Raw genomic sequence first — 18,912 nt, forward strand, 5'->3', positions numbered from 1 at the left:
GTGGTGGCCACGGGGGGGTGGTGATTGGCACCCCAGACCACTGTGTTGTTCAAGGGTCAATTGTACCTATCAACATCGGCATTTCAGGGCCGAGGCAGGCTAGCCTTGGTAGAAAACCAAACGTTGTGGCTGTGTGTGTTTAGGGGGAAGGAATTTGAAGAAATCTCACGTGGAAAGAGCCGGGAGCACTTACTCATCGAACATTTCTGCTCTTTTAATAAATATTCTTGCTCAAAGCATTTTCCAAATGGTACATGTGTTGATCTTTTGGATGGCAGAGCTTTCTTAAAAATTTTGTTTGCTCTCTCCCTTCCTAATGTTCAGATGTCCAGTTCAGGCCATTTCTTGATGTTTACTTGAGTTTCTGCATTGCTCATTTATATGTTTCAAGTCCACATGCTCCTTGTTGAAGGTGACTCTGATCTTGAGGTGCCCCTGGGAGTTCTTCTTACTCGTGCTGGCAGCCCAGGGGCCCTCACAACTCTTAGCTCCAACTGGGTCTTTTTTCATCACCAGAAGGAGCATACTCCCGGGTGTCTAATCCCACTTGACATTCTAGCTCAAACTTGAGATGTGTTTGCTCTCTTTCCCACGTGCGCACCCTCTTCCTGATCTCTGGTAACAATGCAGTCGCTACTCTTCCCTTTTCCCCATGTTGCAAACTCGGAGCTGACTGATCCCTCTTATTAATCCCAATGTCATTCCGGCTTCAGGTTTTATGACTGATTTCTTTCCCATGGGACTGGCTCTGTCCTTTCTTCTTTCATTTCACTTGCAATAATCAGACCCTCACCACTTCACTCATGACTCCCGGAACAGCTTCCTGACTGGAACCTCCCATTTCATTTTATTCCAACAAAACCTCACCACTTTTGTCAACATGACTTTGCCTATTTGTTGTAGACGGATTGAATAAATATTTATTGAAAATCTACTACGTGCCAGGCATACATTATCTCAATTAATCTTAAGCACCACCATATGAAGTGTGTTTTTGTTATTGTTAGTATTATTATTAGCAAATTTATATTGAGCACTTACTATGTGCTAAGTACTTTATTCAAATTTGCTTAATTCTTATAATAATCTTATGAGTGGGTACTATTATCCAGTCCCACTTTAGAGTAGACCGAAACTTAAAGGGATTACATGACCTGTCCAAGGCCATACAACTTGCTAGAAAGACAACCAGGATTTGCACCCAGATGGTCTGACTCCAGAGCCCAGGCTCGAAGCCATCCTACTGTATTAGCACCCCAAGGTTATAGGTGAGAAGTCTGAGGCTTGAGGAACGTTTCCATTGTCCACCTTCCCCTCTGAGCTTCATGTATCATACTCTCCACAGACGACCGTGTGTCCTATGTTCCATCCTCCTTAACCTTAAACATTAGAATGCTTCCAGGCTCTCTCCTTGGCCTCTTCTCTGCTAACTCTAAAACACAGGCCCTTGATCCTTTTGGACAACCCCATTGAGGACTTGATAACATTTTGGACTATCTCTGCGGAAAAATGCACATAAACACACAAGTTTCAATAGGCCACAGGGAACCCCAGAATTCCTCTAAAGCCCGCACAGGGGTCCCAGGCTGGGATCTCATGCTCTCACATGCTGAAATAACTTCTAGAGAGAGTAAAGATCCAAATGTAAAAGATAAAGCAATAAGAAAGTTAGAGTAAGATACGGAAGAATTTATAATCCATATCCTGGTGCCAGGGAAGAACCTTCTAAGTGTGCCATCAAATCCAGAAGGCACAAAGAAAAAGACTGACAGATTTAACTCTATGCAAATTTTTTAACTCTCTGAAAGACTCCCTAGGAGCAAAACTCTGTCATTAGATTAATCAAGGAGAGCGCGGCTGGCAAAGTAGAGAATCTCGGTACCACACGAACTGTTCCCTTACCTCCAGTGACAATCACGTTTGCTTTTGTGCAGTAACAGAAAGTGTTGGCTCCTCTTGGCATGGAGAACTCTCTGACAGGCCTGGGAAACACAAATTAGATGTAAAGCTTCTATAATTCCCTGTATCCAGCTAATTCTAACGTACATGTAGGTTGTGTTCAATAGGCTCATTTCTAAGCTGGTTGTAAATCTATGTAACCACAGAAACTGTTATAAGTAATGATGAAATCCACACTGACCGCCAGAGTCTACTTGTTCCATAATGTGGTGATATCAGCACAGTACTCTGTACTGTTTCTGCTTAACAGGAAACCCAGTCCTCCCCGCTGGGGTGGTGACCAGAGACCAATCCTTCTTAATCCAGAAAGGATAATGGGTGGCTAGCTGGGTCCGTTTGGTGTACACAAGGCCAGGACACCTTTGGACATGTCCTCTTCTCCCACCAACCACATCCCACCTGCTGTCCAGTCCTGTTGATTTGACCTCTAAAATACACCTGAAATCTGACCACTTCTTCCGGTTCTCATATCAGTGTCTAGGTTCAAGCCTCCGACCCTCCCACCAGACCTCGTGCAACAAAGTGCTACCTTCTCAGCTTCCAATGTTGTCGATCGTTCTGTCTACATTCCCACCTCAAATCCTGCTGTCATGCTTCAGCCACGGTGGTCTTCCTAAAACCTGAGTTAGAGCACAGCACTTCTCTCCAGGGGCTTCCCGAGGCTCCGAGAGGAGCCGATCTCCTTCATCTGGCCTGCCTGGCCTGCGTGGCCCTGGGCGGCCCCATGCCTTCCTCACTCCCCTCATGCTGTGCTCCGGCCGTCCTGCTCTAGCCAGCCCCCCTTCTGGCTGCACTGAGCTCTCCCCCTCCTCAGGAGATTCAGCACAGACCCAAGATGTGCCGGCCCCAGATGCCAGCCCCTCTCGCAGCCGTCCTCCTCTGAGTGTCAGCTCACATCCTGCCCTTTCACAGGGGCCTTGCCTCGACTCCACAGTGCTGCCCTCACTAATGGAGCAGTGTCTTCTATCTCCTGGTACCATGCTATTTCCCCTACAACTAGAGCATCTGTTGTATAATTTTAGTACATGGGTTTTGAGTGTTAACTTAGTATCCGTGAGTAGTTCTGTGCTGGGCTTAAAAGAGCTGAGCTTGAGTGAAAATGTGTAGGTTTAAATCCTGGCTTCATCCAGTGCGTCGTCATCCTAATTTATTAAATGGGATAATAATAACACTACTGTCCTCAGGTACTAGCAGTAGTTGAGAGCTGTTACTGCATCTGACCAGATGAGGAAAAGGAGGAGACATGTTTCAATGAAACATGAAGGAGCCCCAGACCAGGAGGTAAGCAGACCCTGAAGCCAGGGCTGGGGGAAAGGAGAGGGAGGGAAGGAAAGCAACTGGCCTTCATCTCCTCTTGCCTCAGAGGCTTGTGTGTTCTTTCCTTTCCTTTTAAACACACATGGTCGTGTATATCATTCCGTTCTTTGTTTTTTTCACTAACATTGTATCTTGAAGATCTTTCCAAATCAGTACATAAAATACTTCCTCATTCTTTTCTTTCTTTTTCAAAGCTCATGAAAAGAAGCCTCAATGTAGTAACCTAAGTCTAAAGTCAGAATTCAGAATTGTGAAAATGTTTAAATGTCCTAGAGAAGAGGTAGACAGTTCTGACTGGGGACTCACTTCGAGTTTTGCCAATGACACACTGTAACTGTCGAGGGTAGATGGACTGAGCTGAGCTTCATGGGGCTACAAACGAGGAATGGCACCATTTTCTTCTACCTCTGTCTCCAAACATGGTTTCTTCCCGTGTCCCCTTGCACCGACAACAAGGCCTCTTGGGCCAGCTCCCATTAGCACAGCTTCTTAATAGACACCTACTGGGTCTCACGGGACACAGTTCACATGGCTCCCCACATGGAACAGTGTCACTGTGACCGCAGCCCCTCTCGCTGTCATGGGTCCAAGGGAGGAATGTGTCCATGAGCCACAGAAGGCACAGTGCCTCGGGTTCATGGTACTTTCAGGGTCCTACAAAAACGCTCTTAATTGTTCTTAAAATCAGAAGGAAAGAAAATGTAAGTTTGAGGTCATGATAAATGTCATTTTTTCTCACATCAGAAAAAAGTAAAATTTCCAGAAACCATGAAAATCTACTGACTTTTTTCTAAAACAGAAAAAAATATGGACGTATTTAAAGTTATATCAAAAATCATGTGGAATATTGGATAGTATTATGGTGGGAGGGACCCATGAAGGCAAAGTACCCAGGGCCGCATAAGTCACAATGTGGCCAAGCCAGCAGCCACCCCCCTCGCCCCTTCCGGCTCTTCTGGAGCAGGTTCTCATGGAATGGGTTCTTCTGAAGCTGTCCTCACTTGGCTTGGGGTAGGGGGAGTTCTCTCTCCAACCGCCACCTTCCACCCGGAAGAGACAGATGAATCACCCCAACATTCCCCAATTAGTCCCACAGCTGTGTTCCTTGATCCTTCTCTTCAATTATTTTGGAATTGCTAGTTGTCCCCTCTTGGCTGGGGATGGACAATGGCAGAAGGGTCACGGGACTGCTCTGACCACCTTGTAATAATTCTGAGGATGTTTCAGCAGATTTCTTTTGAAAATGGGGCATTAGCTGAAATCCCAAGACAGCAGGAAAAGAACTATTTGACATCCTGTTAGTTGATCATGAAAAAAGTCTATTATTTTCTCATTTCTCAGCATCTGCAATGGAACTTATACATACTTAGCATTTAAATTTGTTGCTGTTGTTGTTTTAAATACCTGCCCAATAGAATTATACTCTTTATTTTTCTGGCCCACATAATTAGATGGATTACAAATAAATGAACTGCACTTTTAACTATTTCAGCTTTTAAAGCTATAATTGATGTCAACTGATGAAAAAACTCAAAAATAGACATTTTATATACATATTCAACTGTGTATTTTTGAACATTGCTTTTTTGTGTGTTCACATCTCTTTAATATTCTTTTTTATTAATTATTTTTATTAACATATAATGTATTATTTGCCCCAGGGGTAAAGGTCTGTGAATTATCAGGCTTACACATTTCACAGCACTCACCATAACATGTGCCCTTCCCAGTGTCCATAACTTAGTCACCCTCTCCATACCCTCCCCGCAGCAACCCTCAGTTTGTTTGAGATTAAGAGTCTCTTATGGTTTGTCCCCCTCCCTATCCCATCTTGTCTCATTTTTTCCTTCCCTACCCACCAAACCCCCCCACATTAGGGAGATCATATGATAATTTCTTTTTCTGATTGACTTATTTCAGTCAGCACAATACCCTCTAGTTCCATCCACGTCGTTGCAAATGGCAAGATTTCATTTCTTTTGATGGCTGCTTTTTTATTCTGTTACTAGGTGTATCTTACTCTAACCAAAACACACCAGAGTGTTCTAAGAAATCAAACGCTTTGTAAGAAATCCATTGTGATAATATCCGCTGGCATTTCTATAGTATTCTACATCTAAACAGTGAAGAATGTTTCTACTCGTATCTTATGATGCAGGGAAATATTTGGTTTCATGTTTGGACTTGAGCCCAGGTCCTCCACACCATTCTCTCTCCTCAAGGACTAGGTGGTGGGTGAGAGGGCGTGGGGGGGCTGCCCGCTTGGCCAGGGTGTCTCAGTGAGCCCCGTAAACACCACACACGGCAGCATGGCACCAGGCTCCGTCTCATGTACAAGGTAGGCCCACATGGTCCATTTCATAGAAAATAAAATGTAGATACCATGGTACTTTAAGCATAGAAGGCTCCCAATAAATATTCGCTTGAATATCCTTAAGAAATGAACACCTGGTTGACAGTGCCCCTTTCCAGAATCACAGAGAACAGAAATGTACTGATTCCGGGAAGTTCCCTCTGAAGTTTTCCCTGGTCCTCTAGAGACAATAGCACTTTGGAAAGGGAAACATTTCCTGACAATTTCTTTCAAAAAAATAAAAACTCGGTCTCCCATCAAAAGGCCCTAACTGAATGGGAGTGTCCTTCACCTCGGCTTCCCGGCTTCCCCGCTCTTGTCACATAAATGCAAACCTGGGAGGGAAGAAGTTAGTCAGATGGAAATTAAAGGGGTCACTGGGGTGTTGTTCATTGAATGTAAGATGGTGCTCAGATAGGAAGGCACTGGGCCTTGGCGGGATTCAGTGACTGATAGAGAGTAGCTATTGAGCCAGTATCTTTTCTCTCCTTGGAGGTGGGGGTAGTTAGTGGAAGTCAAGGCAAGGAGTGAGGAAGAAGGCATTTTTATTTTCTCCTAGAAGATGTGAAGTAAGAATGCCTCACACTGAGGTATTTTTTTAAGTGGTCCACACTCTGCGGTATGACCTGCCACTGAGTCATACTGTGCCCAATCCCAAGGGACAAGGGAGAGTCCAACAGAAAACTCTAGATCAGCAGTTGGCAGCTTTTTTTCTTAAGGAGCCAAATAATGAATATTTCAGACTTTGCCATACAGGCTCTGTTGTCCCAACCACTCCACTCTGCCACTGTAGCATGAAAACAGCCATAAATAATACATAAATGAGCAAGCAAGGCCCTGCTCCCATACAACTTTATAAGCAAAGAAATTTGAATTTCATATAATTTTCAGGGGGCATGAAGTCTTATTCTTTTGATTTGTTCAGCAATTTGGAAGTGGAAAAATCATTCTTGGTGTGCAGATGTTACAAAAACAGGTGGCCTGCTGGAGTTGGCCCACAGGGTTTTACGACCCTTACTCCAGATGCGGGAGCACGAAACCCAAACCGGGACAGCTCGACAGTCACTCCACCTGTTCTCAGGATTCAAATTCTTTTTTTTTTTTTTTTTTTTTTTTGATGCATTTCAGTATCTCTCTGACGGGAACAAAGAAAGGAACTTACATTTACTGAGTCCTACGTGCCAGGCTCTCCACACGTGGTCAGCACTCTACACGTGGTCACTTAGGTGCCTTTTATAAGACGATAAGATAGGTATCCTCCTTCCCATCTAAGGACGGGAAACCAGATGGAGAGGAGCTAATGGTATCGTGTGCATGGTATTCGGTGTTCCCAAAGCTCGTGAGCGCTAGGACAGAGACCAGTTCTGCCTGGCTCTGTTGCAACCCGACTGGGGGGGGGGGGCACTATCCACTTTCCCGTATAATGACCTGCCACCAGATTGGGTAACTGAGGAAAAGGGATACTGAATAGTTAGCTGCTCCTCTCTGGGGAATCGTCAAGCTATCCAAGGGTTAAAGGTTCAACTTCTGTCTTGCAACAGGCCACCCTCCTTTACACGGCATAATTAATTGCAGATGTTCCTTTTCTTGCTGGTACAAAACTCCATTTGTGAAATTACCATACAAAATTATAACCATAATGGTAATCATGTTTGAAATGGAAATTTTTTCAAGAGGAGTTTTTTCCCTGCCTTTTTGGGAGCCGTGCTGGCTCCCATTTTAACAGCTGGCCAATCACCTATTAGTGTAATTGCAGTTTCATCGGGCTCAGCTTAAGACTCATTATAGGAAATTGCAGAAATAGGGATATGTTGAATCCAGAGATGAAGAGGACCTGACTGTCCTCCTCTTGAGATGACTCTCCGATGGTACTGGCGTTTCGGGAAAACGTTATTATACCGCATCACTTGAGGAATCTCTATAGCTTCTAGATTTACGAGAGTGGCCCAAGGAAACCGCTGAAAAGCTCAGCCAGAATCTGCCTGAATAGATCGATGATCACCGTTTGCTGAGGCTGTCTTGAGTATTTTTACCTTCATATCCTGACTCTCTCCGGCTGAATGTATCATCAGCCACGTCCCAGGCATTATGATAAATACTAGGAAGCTCAGAATTGGGCTCACAGACAAACTCCTGACTCTTGCAAAATAGACACTTTCCAGAGCATGGATGAGAAAGTACTGGCTAGTCTGAAAAATAAAACCTTCCAGCAAATCTAAGCATTTACAGCTACTAAGTACCAAGTCTGCGGAACACTGGGCAGAGTAGGAATTTAAATTCCCTGTAATACCATTACATAAACTAAAATTAAATACAAATATAAATTTTTAAGGAAATGTATAAACAAAAGGATATATTAAACCCAACAGAATGGTTGCCTGTGTGTGTGTGTGTGTGTGTGTGTGTATGCTCAGGAAAATGGATTGGGATACAGCATAAAGAAGGAATAAAATAAGGAGAGTGTGAACAACTAAGTCCTGCTCTTGAGGTTACTCCACTGGGGTGAAAAAGGGGAATTAGATTTGCCTTGAATCCTGCTAGTTGAAGGACAAATTTTCCCTCACAGAAAGGTAAGCAATCTAAATGAGAGCAAAAAGATTACTATCTTACTTAAAACCTAACACAAGAATCACCACTTGATTGATAGACCTTAATGTTTGGAAGAAGGGAATATGGGCCCCATCATAACTTTTCCCTAAGGAAAAGATTAGTGCCTTTCTTTTTCCCCAGTACCGTCATTCTTCTGGATTTTGACAGTACACAGAAATCAAAGTGTTCTTTAAAAATCAATTCTTTGTGAAAGATCATAAATGTCTACAAGCAAATAATAACCCTTTTAACTGTTATGGTATTTTACAGTTTTCAGGAGACCTTCACTCATCTCAGCTTGTTTGAGCAATGCAAAAGTCCTGGGAGATAAAACAGTATGATCCCCATTCATTAACGAGGTTATTGAGGTTTGGTAAGCAACATCCCCAAGACCATTCAACCAACAAGTGGCAGAAGTGACATTAGAACTCATTTGCTTCCTTGTCAACACACTCCTTTACTTACATTCTCTCCTAGTAAACAGCACGGCCATGCAAACAATCCTCCCAGCCAGAAACCCAGCAGCCTTCTGCTGCTCTCAGACTTCCTCTGGGTCTTCCAGGATTTGGCTCTTCACCTCTTAAGGCTCTTTGCTCAAACGTGAGCTCCCCAGAGTACTCTCTCCTGACCATCCTATCAAAAATATGCCTCCAATCACTTCATCCTATAACCCTACTTCATTTCCTAAATTTGTATCATTTACTGGATTATGTCTTTCCCACTAGAATATGTGCTCCAAGAGAGGAGAGAGTTGGTCTTTTTTGCATACAGTTTTATCAATTCTTGGAACGGTTTTTGGTATATAATACATATGCAAAAAATACTGTTGCAAACGAAAAAATGAAACTTAGATTCTTTTTGTTCCTCTCATCCAGTAGGTTGCCAATGCTTATCAATTATATATGGATCTGGTCTCTCTCCATTCTCGCTTCTACCAGTTGAGTTCCAGCTCTCGTCAGTTCCTTTCTGAACTATTACCCTATCTTCCCAGTCATCTCCTCCTTCCCATCCTGCCTCCTCCTTCCTCAACCCATTCTCCTTCTTACTTCTAGGGCAGTTTGTCAATAACTCCTCATTGACCATTCTCCTGGCCAAAGAACTCAATAGCCCATGTAGCTGTTAGGTTAATACTCCAGGTCTTCAGTCTGGTGTGCAGGCTTTTTCGTGTTTGACTTGTCCCTCCTCATCTTTCCCAACCCTTCTCCCTTCCTGTGCTCTAATTATAGTGAGTTTCTAGAAGTCACTATTTTCTTTTTCATTTCCATGCCTTCGTAAATGCCAGCTCTTTCGTGTGGCTATTTGTCCACTCTCATGGAATGGCTTGCCTGGCTAATCCTTACTAGATCTTCAAAACTCAGCATGCATGACACCTTCTTCAGGAAGCCTTCTCCAATTTTTCTCCCTTCAAAATCCTATGTAAGATGTTCTAAGAACTCTCTTCTGCTCCTCTCTATACCTCTCTGATATCTATATCATGACATTTGTCATCCTCTGTGGGAATCTCTTTGTTTTCTCCCTCACTAGACACAAGATCAAGGACCTAGTCTTGCTCATCTTTAAATTCCCAGCATATAGAACAGTGTCTCCAACGTATTAACTCATCAGTAAGTATTTGCTAAACAAATAAATATTCAGGCTCTAGAGCTTCTTCTAGAGTGGTCAAATTTCTCAAGTCATAAGACAATTAGTTAGACAATGTTGGGTATATTAATAACTCTCAACAAGCTTGGTGTCTTCTAAAGACACACCCTTAAACATAATTAAAAAACAATAAATAAAGAGATTGAGGCACAAAAAGAATACCTAACCCAATTGGGAAAAGAGGTACTCAGAGAGAGTTAGAACAATTTCCTAGAGTTGGTATCATCTGACCCTTGAAGGATTATGGGGTCAATTACACCTCAATAAAATTGGAAAAAAATTAAAAACAAAAACTTCTCCTCTTTTCCAAAATAGAAAAAAGATTATGGAGGTTGAAGGAAAGGAGGAGAGGAAGATTGGGAAGATTATTTCGGCACCAAACATGTACAAACTCCCAGCATGGGTTATCCAGGGAGCAGCCACAGGCTCAGAGTTAAAGAAACCTAAGTACAAGGCAGTGAAGGGAACGACAGGAAGAGGTTGGCAGGACCAGACTATGGAAGTGCTATGGTAGGGGATGGAGAAACATGAAAGCTTTGAGATGGTTGGATATCATCTTCATAAAAATACTCTGGAAGACTAATAGACAATAGTTTTGGCAGTAATTAAATTGAGGCAAGATACCAGATGGAGACCATAGCCTAGGGGGATAGAGATACAGAAGATAAAACAGATTCAACAAGTGTTCATAAGAGAATACAGATGAATTTGTTGATTGGTGGTTTATGGAAGGAATCACGAGGGGTTGCCAGATTTCTGCCTAGGATGATTTGATGGATCAAGAGAAATAAAAAATACTATAAAATATATAGATTGAGAAGTGGGGGAGTTAAGTTCAGTTATGAACATATGAGTGTGAGGGGCTATAAGATATCCAAGTGGAGATGGTGAGCAGGTATACCAAGTCCAAAATCCAAAACTGCTTGGGTTTCATCAGCATATAGGTCTTAGTAGGCTAGAGAAGAGAAATATCACCCAAGAAGTGCCTAGAAAGTGAGAATTAAAGTTGTCTAAGGAGAGTACTTTAGAGAACACCCCATTCAACAGCAGATACCAAAAAGAGGAGTCATAAAGAAAAGGAATAGTAAGATACCAGGAGAAAACTCTGGCTTTCCCAAAGACAAGAGAATAGAGTTTTACTGAGTAAGATGAGTAATGCTGAATGTCCTGAGGTTATCTGACACGTTCAGTGTCTCTCAGTTATACAGTGTAGACATTGGCCAACTCGAGAGTCTCTTCCACAGAGTAGGATGGGGAAAGGTTATATGAGAGAGGATTATAGAGAGAACAAGTAATGTCAAAGTAGTGGAGATAGTGAATGAAGAGTACTTTTTCTGGAAGAGGTATAGTATAATAGTTCAAAGGAGATTATATGTTAAGCAAAACATTAATCACATTAGAAGAGACTTGAGTACTGTAGGTGGAAATGAGAGAGTGGGAGAAACTGAGATTAGCAAGATCCTCCAGAAGAAGTTTAAAAAATGCAAGGCCAATGATGAAATATTTGATGTCTCAACCTCTAAAACAAAAAGAAAAGATCAAGGATAGGTGTGGATATAGAAGATTCCAAACGATTTGGGCGCTGGGAATTATTCTCAAGGCCTCAGGGTTTTGTGGACATGTAGGATGGGACATCTGTGGAGAGTAAGCAGAGCGGAAGCTGGGAATAGTCTGAGGGGACCAAACAGGGAGAAATGAGGACACAAAGGTCTGGGAGGCAGGACAAAGGGCTCTGTTGAACAGAAGGGTTGGGATTCTGCTGACTGGTGCGTGGCAGAAGGGGATGCATAGCACAAAAGAATGTTGGTGAGATATGAGCTCTGCTGATGAGTCTCGGCTCCAGGTAGGGAGGGAGAGAAGGAAGTCAAGGAGGGAGCTGAGGAAATTGGAGCTAATGGGGGAGATGAAGGGTTACAGACCTCACTGAGGCCATTGAGAAGGCATAGGGAGAGACTTCAAGAGCCAGAAATGTAAGACACAGTGGCCAGGGAGGGATATTGGGTTTTCGGAAGACAAAACTTCTAGATGCTTGTCAGTCTTCTTCAGAACAATGTGTTGATTTCTATTTTGCAATGTGAGATTGCCAATACACAGCTAAACACATCAACGTAAAGACAGTCTTTAAGAAGAAATAAGTCCCTTAATTCATTCAGAAGCTAACTTGGCATGCTTATTATTAGCGGCCACAACCTTTCTTGTTTAATAATATCTTTGCCAAATTTATTATCATAATCCTCTATAAAAGACGTATTCTTCTCTCTAAGGCTTGCTAGAATACTATCATTTATTACTCCTTTTTCTGAGCCCCTATGATGCCAATAATCATAAGCCATTCAACTGAAATTTTTTATTTTTTATTTTTATTTATATTTATTTTTTAATTTTATTTATTTTTATTTTATTTTATTTATATTTATTTTATTTTTATTTATTTTTTATTTATTTATTTGACAGAGAGAAATCACAAGTAGATAGAGAGGCAGGCAGAGAGAGAGAGAGGGAAGCAGGCTTCCTGCTGAGCAGAGAGCCCGATGCGGGACTCGATCCCAGGACCCTGGGATCATGACCTGAGCCGAAGGCAGCGGCTTAACCCACTGAGCCACCCAGGCGCCCCCATTCAACTGAAATTTAACATGATCTGCTTGCAGTGTGAATTATCCTATCTTACTGACCAGTTGTGTGCCAGTAAATGTTTAATATTGAGCAAGGGCCAGGGAAGTGGGGCTCAGGGAGGTCATTGGTTTATAACATTTGCTGTTTTCCATGGTATAAGTATTCTTATGGTTAATTTCAAACTAGCAAGACAACACCGCTGAACTTGGGGTTGGGAAAAGTTACATGGTTGAACACCATTAGATAATAGTCCTATGTCCCTAAGGTCATAAAATCCTCAAGAACATACATAACAGTAAAATGTAGTAAAATAAAAAGTGATGAGTTTTAAGTATTTACTGTTTTTGGTTTTCATATAATGAAATTGTTAGCTCATAAAATTACATTTTTAAAAGGTGGTAGTATTCAATAAGTTTGTCAAATTTCTTGAAATCTTAGCAATCAGCTCTCATAAGCTGATATGAGCTGACTCCAGCATGCCATTGGGATTATGGCTGTATTTCTTGTCTTCTCACTTAGATTTCAAGTACTTAAAGGCAGGGGTCAAGCCTTAAAAATATTGTATTGTCCACGGTGCTTAACACATAGTGACTTAGTAAATATTTGCTGAATCAGGGCACCCAGGTGGCTCAGTCATTAAGTGTCTGCCTTTGGCTCAGGTCATGAAAACAGCACCTGCATCGAACCCGGCATTGGGCTCCCTGCTCTGCGGGAAGTCTGCTTCTCCCTCTCCCACTCCCCCTGCTTGTGTTCGCTCTCTCTCTGTGTCTCTGTCAAATAAATAAATAAAAATCTTTTAAAAATTTTCATTGAATTACTGATACACTTCTGGATTAAAGGCTAAAGTACATGACCTATGTATAGTTTTCCAGTTACCATGTGACTGTTAGAATTACCCTGGTGAATGTACAGGGAATATTTGGGCTGGTAAAATCATGCCTGTAGATTTGTGTATCTTGGAGATGACAATCCTTTCTCTGGATGTTGGATTAGAATATACATCTTTCATAGGGGCCACAGGGCATATCGTACGTATATGATATCATATATCATATGGTTTCCCAAAAGCTTCTTTATGGGTATGAATGTATTATAAATTGCCAACTTAATACAAATCAATTAGAAATTAAGTTGCATCTATCTCTTAATTAAATGTTTCAGAAATGCACTCCTTAAAAATGCCAGAGTATAATCACTAGTAGTTAAATATGTTACAGAAACTAAATGAAAATTAATTATGCCATAGAAATGATGTTTGTGGAATCAGATCTGATGTTAAGAAATGAAACTGTTTTCAATGTGCTGTGAAAAGTTTTTACTTCATTTTCTCAGTGCAATATGTTATACATCAAGATAAACATTTTTATCTTTCTCTAAATGAGGGGGAAATATGTGTCTTTCATGAAGACGCTAACTTTCAAGAAAATATAGGGCAGTCAGTCATTTTAGAGATGTGATACTCTTTTCTTTCATAAAATTTCTAATTTTGTTAGTCTGTTTCTTAAATTGAAAATCTTGGAATTTAAAGAAATTCTAGCTCTGTATGTGTGGAGGCTCCCTTTTCCTCTCACTTTTGTGAATTTCATTTAAAAACTCAGTAGAGGGGCGCCTGGGTGGCTCAGTCGTCTGAGCCACTGCCTCTTGCTTTTGGCTCAGGTCATGATCTCGGGGTCGGGAGATCGAGCCCTGTGTGGGGCTCCACACTGGGCATGGAGCCTGCTTGCTGGTTGGGATTCTCTCTCTCCCTCTCCTTCTGCCCCTCACCCCCAGCTTGCACACACTCTCTCTTTCCCTCTGTCTCTCTTAAAAAAAAAAAAAATTAGAAGAAGAAGAACTCAATAGGAAGGATCTGGGATCATCTGTGCGTTGTTAGTAGGACAAACAGACTATTCACCACTTTTCCCAGCCGCCTTTTAGTTGAACCCAAATCCTCCAGCTATGATGCAATGTCATTGCAACTCACCAACTCTTAAGATAGAAAGGCTGAACTTCATTAAAAAAAAATTACAATCAAGGAAATTGAATTTTATCGAATTTTTAAGAATGGAATTAAATCATCAAGGAAGGGTTTTATAGTTTTAAGGCTTGACCCTTAGTGTTTTGTTCTGTTATCATCTTTTCGGGTTTTTTGGATCTGGTGTATGAATATACCATGAAAAGAATTCCCCCTCCATCGAGCTCACATATTTACCTTTTTCTTTTTTTCTTCCTCTCTTTTTATCTCTTTCTTTTTTTATTTTGAGAGAGATAGAGGGCGGGGAATGGGTAGAGGGAGAGAGAGAAAATCTCAACATGATCCTGAGATCATGACCTGAGCCAAAATCAAGAGTCCCACACTTAACTGGCTGAACCGCTCCGATGCCCCTCTTTCTTTCTTTCCTTTCCTCCTTTTGTCCCTCCCTGTCTTCCACCTTCCCTCCCTTCCTTCCTTCCTCCCTCCCTCCTTCCTACCTTCCATTTCCTCTTTCTCCTTCCTTCTTTTCTTTCTTTCTTCTGAGAATTATTTAAGTTCTACTCTCAGTAAATTTCAGTTGTACAATATAGTGTTATCTACTACAGTCACCATGTTACACACTAGATCCTCAGATAAGTGAAAGTTTATACATTTTTCCAACTTTTCCCTATTTCCCCAACACCCAAGCCCCTGGCATCCACTTTTCTTACTCTTAGTTTTCATGAGCTTGATTTTTTTTTTTTTTTTGGATCCCTCATGTAAGTGATACCATTCAGGATTTGTCTCTCTGTGTCTGACTTATTTCACTTGATAGAAGCTTCCAGATTCATCCAGGTTGTCAAAAAATGGCAAGATTTCATTCTTTTTTCTGTGGCTGAGTAATATTGCATTCTACATATGTACCAATTTTCTTTATCCTTTCATCCATCAGTGGTCAGGTACTTTGTTTCCATATTTTGGCTATTGTAAATAATACTGTAATAAATGTGGGGTCCATATATCTTTTTGAATTCATGTTTTATATTCTCCAGATAAATACCCAGAAATGGAATCACTGCATCATATGGTAGTTGTATTTTTAATTTTCTGAGGAACTTCTGTACTGTTTTCCTAATGGCCATCACCCAATTATTCCTTCCACTCACCCACTTCCCTTCCATCAACCCTCAGTTTGCTTCCTAGAGTTCAGTGTCTCTTATGGTTTGTCTTCCTTTCAACTTTCATCTTGTTTTATTTTTCCTTCCCTTCCCTTATGTTCATCTGTTCTGTTTCTTAAATCCCACATATGAGTGAAATCACATGGTATTTATCTTTCTCTCATTGACTTATTTTGCTTAGATAATACCTTCTAGTTCCTTCCATGTCATTTCAAATGGCAAGATTTCATTTTTTTCATGGTTGAGTAATATTCCTCTGTGCGTGTGTGTGCACGTGTGTGTGTGTAGACACATTATCCATTCATCTGTCGATGGACATCTGGGCTCTTTCCATAGTTTGGTTACTGTGGACATTGCTGCTTTAAACATTGGGGTGCACGTACTCCTGTGAATCATTATGTTTTTATCCTTTGGTTAAATACCTAGTAGTGCAATTGCTGGGTTGTAAGGTAGCTCTATTTTTAACTTTTTGAGGAATCTCCATACTGTTTTCCAAAGAAGCTGCACCAGTTTGCATTTGTGAGAATGTGCAAGAGGGTTCCCCTTTCTCAGCATCCTGGCCAGCATTTGTTGTTTCCTGATTTGTTAATTTTAGCCATTCTGACTGATGTGAGGTGGTATCTCACTGCAGTTTTGATTTGTATTTCCTTGATGCTGAGTGATGTGGAGCATTTTTTCATGTGTCTGTTGGCCATTTGTATGTCTTCTTTGGAGAAATGTCTATTCACATCTTCTGCCCATTTCTTGATTGGGTTCTTTGTTTTATGGATGTTGAGTTCAATAAGTCTTTATAGATTTTGGATACTAGCCCTTTAACTGATAAGACATTTTCATATATCTCCTCCCATTCCCATAGGTTGCCTTTTAGTTTTGTTGATTATTTTCTTTACTGTAAAGAAGCTTTTATTTTCATGAAGTCCCAACAGTACCTTTTTGCTTTTGTTTCCCTTGTCTTTGGAGACATATGTAGCGAGACGTTGCTGTGGCCAAGGTCAAGGAGGTTGCTGCCCCTGTTCTTCCCTAGGATTTTGATGCATTCGTGTCTCACACTGAGGTCTTTCATCCATTTTGAGTTTATTTTTGTGTATGGTGTAAGAAAATGGTCCAGTTTCATTCTTCTGCATGTGATTGTCCAATTTTCCCAACATCATTTTCGAAGACACCATCTTTTTTCCATCGGTTAAATTCTTTCCTGCTTTGCTGAAGATCGGCTGACCATAGCGTTGAGGGTCCATTTCTGGGGTCTCTGTTCTGTTCCTTTGATCTATTTGTCTGGTTTTGTTCCAGTACCATAGTGTCTTGATGATTACAGCTTTGTAATAGAGCTTGAAGTCCAGAATTGTGATGCCTGCAGCTCGGGTTTTCTTTTTCAACATTCCTTTGGCTATTCCTTTTCTGGTTCCATACAAATTTTAGGATTATATGTTCCAGTTCCATGAAAATGCTGATGCCTTTAGCCATTCCAACAGGTGTGAGGTGATATCTCACTGTGGTTTTGATTTGCATTTCTCTGATGTTGAACAGCTTTTCACGTACCTTTTGGCCATCTGTATGTTTTCTTTGAAAAAAAAATTCTATTCAGAACTTCTGTCCATTTTTTAATTCGATTTTTTGCTTTTGAGTAGTATGAGTTACACACACACACACACACTTGGATATTAACCCCTTATCAGATGTATAGTTTGCAAATATTTTCTCCCATTCGGTAGGTGGTCTTTTCATTTTGCTGCTGATTTCTTTTGCTGCATCGAGCTTTTTAGTTTGGTGTAGTCTCGCTTGTTTACTTTTACCTTTGTTGCTTTGCTCTTGGTGTCAGATTCAAAATGCCACAGCAAAGATCAATGTCAAGGATCTTCCCACTTAAGTTTTACACTAGGAGTTTTATGGCTTTAGTTCTTACATTCAAGTCTTTAATCCATTTTGAGTTAATTTTTGTGTGTGGTGTGAGTTAGGGGTACAGTTTTCCCAACACCATTTATTGAAGACACTGTCTTTTCCCATTGTGTATTCTTGGCTTCTTGGTTGTAATTAATTGATCATATATTGTGAGTTTATTTCTGGGATTTCTATTCTGTCCCATTGATCTATATGTCTGTTTTTAGACCTATGCCATACCATTTTGATTACTATAATTTTGCAATACAGTTTGAAATCAGACAGCATAACGCCTCCAGCTTTGTTACCCTTTCTCAAGACTGCTTTGTCTATTTGGGGCTGTTTGCAGTTCCGTCCAAATTTTAGAATTGTTTCTTCTATTTCTGTGAAAAAATACCGTAGGAATTTTGATAAGGATTGCATTGAACCTGTACATTGCTTTGGGTAGTATGGACATTGTGACAATATTAATTCCTCCAATCCATGAGCATGGAATATCTTTTCCATTTATATGCATCTTCTTCAATTTCTTTCATTAATGTCTTACAGTATTCAGTCTTCCATCTCCTTGGTGAAATTAATAGCTAATTCGTATTATTTTTGATGCAATTGTAAATGGGATTATTTTCTTAATTTCTCCTTCCAATAGTTCATTATCATTGTGTAGAACACAACTAATTCTTGTATATTTGTGTATATTTTGCATATTTGTGTATTTGATTTTGTGTCCTGAATTACTGAACAATTTATGAATTAATTTACTGAATTAACTTATTAGTTTTAACAGCTTTCTATTGGAGTCTTCAGGACTTTCTATATGTAATATCACGTCATCTGGAAATAGTGACAGTTTTACTTCTTTCTCTCCAATTTGAATACCTTTTATTTCTTTTTCTTCTTACTTGCTCTGGATAGGACTTCAAATACGATGTCAAATAAAAGTGGCAAAAGTGTACATCTTTGTCTTGTTCCTCATCCTAGAGGAAAAGCTTTTAGCTTTCAATGAGTATGGTGTTACCTATGGATTTGCCATATTTCTTGTGGCTTCAGCTTGCCTTTCTCTAATGACTTATGGTGTGGAATGTCTTTTCATGTGCTTACTGACATTTGTATGCCTTCTTTGGTGAGGTGTCTCTTCAGATCTCTTGACCTGTTTTTTAAAATTAGGTTGTTTGTTTTCTTATTGTTGAGTTTTAAGAATTCTTGGTATGTTCTGGGTAAGAGTCCTTTTATCAGATACACCTTTTGCAAATATTTTCTCCTAGTCTGTGGCTTTTGTTGTTTTTTTGACGTGTTTTTGCAGAGCCTAAGTTTTTAATGTTAATGAAGTCTAGCTTATCATCCATTCCTTTCATGGATTATGCTTTGGTACTATAGCTATAAAGTTCCTATTTAGATTTTATTCTAGGAGTTTTATAGTTTTGTGTTTTACATTTACATCTCTGATCCATTTT

The 18,912-nt window shown here is 40.5% G+C and overlaps 1 protein-coding gene across 1 annotated transcript in view; it reads right to left on the minus strand.

Annotated features, from left to right (window-relative positions):
• Positions 1-18,912, minus strand: part of WDR64 (WD repeat domain 64) — a 142,412-nt gene that overhangs the window by 78,333 nt on the left and 45,167 nt on the right. Inside the window, exon 9 of the mRNA XM_045981954.1 lies at positions 1,903-1,982. Coding sequence (XP_045837910.1) covers positions 1,903-1,982 — 80 coding nt within the window. The remainder of the gene's footprint in view (positions 1-1,902; positions 1,983-18,912) is intronic.

The sequence above is a fragment of the Meles meles genome, chromosome 17 (genome assembly GCF_922984935.1).
Source record: "Meles meles chromosome 17, mMelMel3.1 paternal haplotype, whole genome shotgun sequence".
NCBI classification, from domain to species: Eukaryota; Metazoa; Chordata; class Mammalia; order Carnivora; family Mustelidae; genus Meles; species Meles meles.